The sequence below is a fragment of the Fukomys damarensis genome, unplaced genomic scaffold (assembly GCF_012274545.1).
Source record: "Fukomys damarensis isolate Sample0158 unplaced genomic scaffold, DMR_v1.0_HiC HiC_scaffold_36, whole genome shotgun sequence".
NCBI lineage: Eukaryota > Metazoa > Chordata > Mammalia > Rodentia > Bathyergidae > Fukomys > Fukomys damarensis.
The window spans coordinates 815,476-819,905 of NW_022900948.1; the positions used below are offsets into that span (position 1 = coordinate 815,476).

Consider the following 4,430-nt stretch of genomic DNA (forward strand, 5'->3'; position numbering starts at 1 on the left):
ACTCACTATGTAGGCCAGGCTTGTCTGAAACTCACAGCGATCCTCCTGCCTCAGCCTCCCAAGTGCTGGGATTACAGGCATGCACCACCACGCCCTGTTCATTGATCTCTTGAAGAAACAGATAGTTTAAAAGACAAGCCTAAAGATAGGGTCTCTATCTCCATCACAGATACACTAAAAAAATCAACAGAGGAGCAATAGAAAACTCCATTGCCCAAGGCAGAAGGTCAGATTTCCTACAGTTGTGCAAAAGAGGTGAGATAAAGATTTCCACACCAAGCCTGGCACCACAGAGGTTAGAAATGGTGGGGTTGGTCCACCAAGGTAGTTATGTAAGTGAGGCTGGATGAAGGACTGCGACTGACCAGAAGGTTTAGAAAGGAAGAAGGATTATTAGACCTCATGCCTCCTGAGCCTCCAAGGCAGGATCATCAGGGCCTTGAGCTGTGGGGAGGTCGAGTGTGTGGGTGGTCAGTGGGGACAGGATCTATGGTGTGGATTTTCATGTGTGCGAGACCTTCTTGGTTTATACATGGTACGATCAACTAATACGGTAAAGTTTTAAGCTTTAGAAATGTTTGCTACAAGTGCAAGACATATTAATCGTCAAAATACCCTTCCTCTCTTGGAACACACTTATCCCAACATTCTTGCCGCTTTCTGAAGCAGTTCTGGAAGTCCTCTTTCCTGTCTTTAAGTTGGCTGTTGTGGCGGCTTCCCTTGATGATTTGACTAAAAACGTTTATCTTTTGTGGTTATTTTGACTTCGGTGAGAGCCAAAAGGTGGATGAGGACACACTGTAATGTTTTCTGTTGGATGGTATTTTTTGATTGAATCTTGTAAAGATATGTGTGAAAGAGGACTTCCAGAATTGCTTCAGAAAGTGGTTAGAACAAGATGAGACAGGTGTGTTCAGAAGTGCGGGGCGAGTGTTCTCAGGGGAGTCTATAGCATTATCTTTTACTGTAACGATTTTTTTTAAATTTAAACATTCGCCATACATTTCGGTCACACCTCATTTCTGCTGCTTTGTTGAAGCAAGCTCGGGTTGTCCTCTGAGTTGACTGTGTGAGGTGAAATGAACCCTAGAGACGCAGCCTCAACTTTCCCATCCAAAGATCAGTTGAGCTTCAAAACTCCCCAGGTTCCTATCTTTGAATTATCCGTCCTCACCTGGTGACTTTGTGGGGCAGCTACATCGGCGCAGCTGCCGCTTCCGCATCCCCCACAAGGTCGCGCAGATACCTGGCGACCTCCCGGTGGCCCTGCTCTTCAGCCAGGTCCAAGGGAAAGCGACCCCAGGCATCGCGCACGTCCAGCCGCGCCCCAGCCCGGTGCAGTGCCACGAGGGTATCCAAGAAGCCCTCACGCGCTGCGTCGTGCACCGGTCGGGTGAGGGTGACAGGGTCAGCGCAGTTGGGGTCCGCGCCGTGGAGCAGCAGCAGCGCGGCCACTTGGCTGTTGCCCATCATCATGACCTGCTGGAGGGAGCAGAGTAGTCAGAGCTAGGACCGGATGGTGGGAAAGAAACCCTATTTAGGAGGCTTTACCACCACTCACCATTCCTTGCTGACAACCTTGCAAGCGGATGTCTGAATAGCCTTTATTTGCATCCAGTTATCACCACGTTTTTTTCCAGTTCTCCTACCCATTCCATTTCTCCTGCACATTGAATTCTCCTAGATTAGTCAATGTGTTGTAGATCATTAGCTACAAGCAGGGGCGCACGAAAAGAAAAGTGTGTAGAATAAACTGGCTTTTACTACAAACTAATTTCCTGTACATTTTCCTCATTTTGAGATGAAATTATGTTACGCTGAAATATTTTGTGTAGTTCGCTGCTGTAAAATTCAGATTAGGTAACTATTAAAATTTGTTTGAACAGTAGATGTCACAAAACTTGGTTACCTTTTTCTTACTAGAATGTTAAACTTCAATTTATTTAAATACAAATTGAGAAGGCTTGTTATCCCTAAAATTTCTTCTTGTTATAGACTTAATAAACTTATCCAAGTCATAATGCCCCCCCACAAAATGTTAATGTCCTAGTCCTCAAAAGCTGTAACTGTGTTACCATGCTGGTCTGAAGAGATTTCAAAGATATAATTACTGAATGATCTTGAGAAAATTATTTTAGGTTTTCACGTTGGGTTGGGCCCAATGTAATCACAAATGTCTTTACCAGAGGACCAAAGTCAAAGCCAAATTATATCACGGTGGCAGGGATTAGAGAGATACAGGGGCAAAAAGCCACCATCATCATCACCATCATCATTATAATAGTCACCAGAATAATAAGTCACCAGAAGCTAGAAAAGGTAAGAAAGCAGATCCTTCCTTACAATTTTCCAAAGAAATGAAGCTCTGTGGATTCATTTTAGACTTCTGAAATATAGAAGGATAATTGTGTGGTCATTTTATCCATTGAATTTGTGATAATTTGTTATAGCAACAATAGGAAACAAACATTTCCTACATATATGATCTGAGAGCTCATTAAACAGGAAATATTCAACTCTTAATTCCTAAATCATCTGTGAAATAAAACCATAGAGGACTATTTAAATGGTAAGTAAAATCACTGCATTCTTGCAATGTGCTGTATGGTGAGTGAGATTCTTTTTATGGTACCCATTATTTAGTTGTATTAGCTCAGGGATGGTGACTGTCTGAAGAGGAATTATTTATTTTTAGTTACATTCTGTAACAACTAAAGGAATGGCTTAAGTTTCCTGAATTGGCAAGCTATAATAAATTATACTATGTCTGCTGAATCTTACCTTGAAGAAAGTGAAACTAATTTAGTTTTTAAAAGGAGGAGGAGAAAATGTAAATGAACTACATTATAGCTACAGATACAAAGAAAAAATACTGTGGTTCACGGTTCTTTGCATATGATGACTCTCCATCCTGGTCATTAAACTGCTCTTAAATGTTTTTCATTTACTTTATGATATGAAAAAGCTGAAGAAAAGTTACCTATATTTGAAATTTAAATAATAGCAACCATAAGCAAAAATAAAATGCATATTTAGAGGATATCTAAATCTATTTAGTAAGAAGTTAGTTTGAGCTTAGCATTTTAATTTTTTTCTATAAACTATTTCTGTATTAAATACTAATTTGGTTAGAGATCTAAATAAAAGCCATTTCTTCTTTTTCTCTACTAAATCACTGTCAAAACTATCTAATTTTCTTTTTCATTTTTTGTATGTAATTAAATTATGCTTTTTCTATTAAACTTTGAGGCTCTAAAGCCAAACTCCAAGATGCTGGCAAAATTTTAAGGACATTAAATTACTACTAATGAGTACATTATTTTTAAAAGACTCATGCTTATCTGGTATAACCACCTAACCTCTCTAGCCTCAAAATGTCTCTTCAAATGTCAAATAATCTCAGGTTTTAAAACATTCTGATTGTGTTTTCATATCTGCACTTTAAAGTCTGTAAAATTTATTCTGTATTGCATACTTTCAGGAAAGGGCGTCACTTTATTCAGTTCGTGAAGTTTCAAGTAGAGTTCTTTTCCTTTGTCTAGTTATGTGGAGTTTTTGCAATGTGGATTTGTTTCATATGAATTTTCTTTTTAAGAATCGGAAGTAATGGTCACTACTGGGAATAAAACTTGGGTGGGTAACTGCTGAGGAGAATTCGTTTTTTTTTTTTAAGCTTGAAATGTAGGAAGTTAATGAAGGTACCCCCCCACCCCGTGCCAATCTAGTAGTCTCCCACACCCAAGTGGAGCACAGAGGAAAGAAATAGCACTTTCAACAATTGAAAGCTCTATCACAAATAAGTTAACGTATATCAAATAAGTAAAATATCAAGATTAGGAGGTGGCCTCAAAAACAGTAACTGAAATCACAATAAAGGTTTTCTTCATGTTTGTCTTTATTTTCTAAGTTCCTAAAACAGGCATATAGTTTCCTACTTGGCTAAGAAAAAAACAATATGTAGTTACTTTTGAATAATTTTAATATATTTCTAAACTACAATACACAGCAGTAGATGTCCAACGAAAGTCCCCCTCAGCGAGGAAGATAAGTCCAATCCACTCAGGGGGGCTGTGAATCGAAGAAAGTTACCCCAGCAAATCATTTTAAAAACGCATTTATCCCAAACGTTTCTACATTTTCTATCTGGTGAAAAGCAAGCCGCAAACTACACACAAAGGAACCCTCTGCGCCATCCTCACCGCGTTCCTGAAAACCGCACCCCTGCGCCTCCGAGCTCGGTCCGGGGGCTTCGGGAGCCGCAGGGCGATCCCCAAGAGGGGGCCTCTGATTCCAGACCTGACAACTCCCCGGAAAACGTCGATTTCTAGTCTAACGGAAGAGCAGCCCGGTTCTGCCCGCCCTGCCAACCTTGCCCCCGCCGAGTCCGGAGCTCTCCCACCTGAACCGGTCTCCGGCCGAAGCGGTTCGGG

The 4,430-nt window shown here is 40.7% G+C and overlaps 1 protein-coding gene across 5 annotated transcripts in view; it reads right to left on the minus strand.

Moving 5' to 3' along the window:
- The window catches only part of LOC104871820 (cyclin-dependent kinase 4 inhibitor B-like), a 27,853-nt gene that overhangs the window by 2,842 nt on the left and 20,581 nt on the right, over positions 1-4,430 (minus strand). For 2 of the 5 annotated variants that reach the window (XM_033759166.1, XM_033759163.1), the window contains exon 2: positions 1,175-1,479. In XM_033759166.1, coding sequence (XP_033615057.1) covers positions 1,195-1,476 — 282 coding nt within the window. In that variant the 5' untranslated portion in view covers positions 1,477-1,479 and the 3' untranslated portion in view covers positions 1,175-1,194. Of the gene's footprint in view, positions 1-1,174; positions 1,483-4,399; positions 4,425-4,430 lie in introns of those variants that run through there. The other 3 variants (XM_033759164.1, XM_033759165.1, XM_033759162.1) reach the window with 3 other exon arrangements.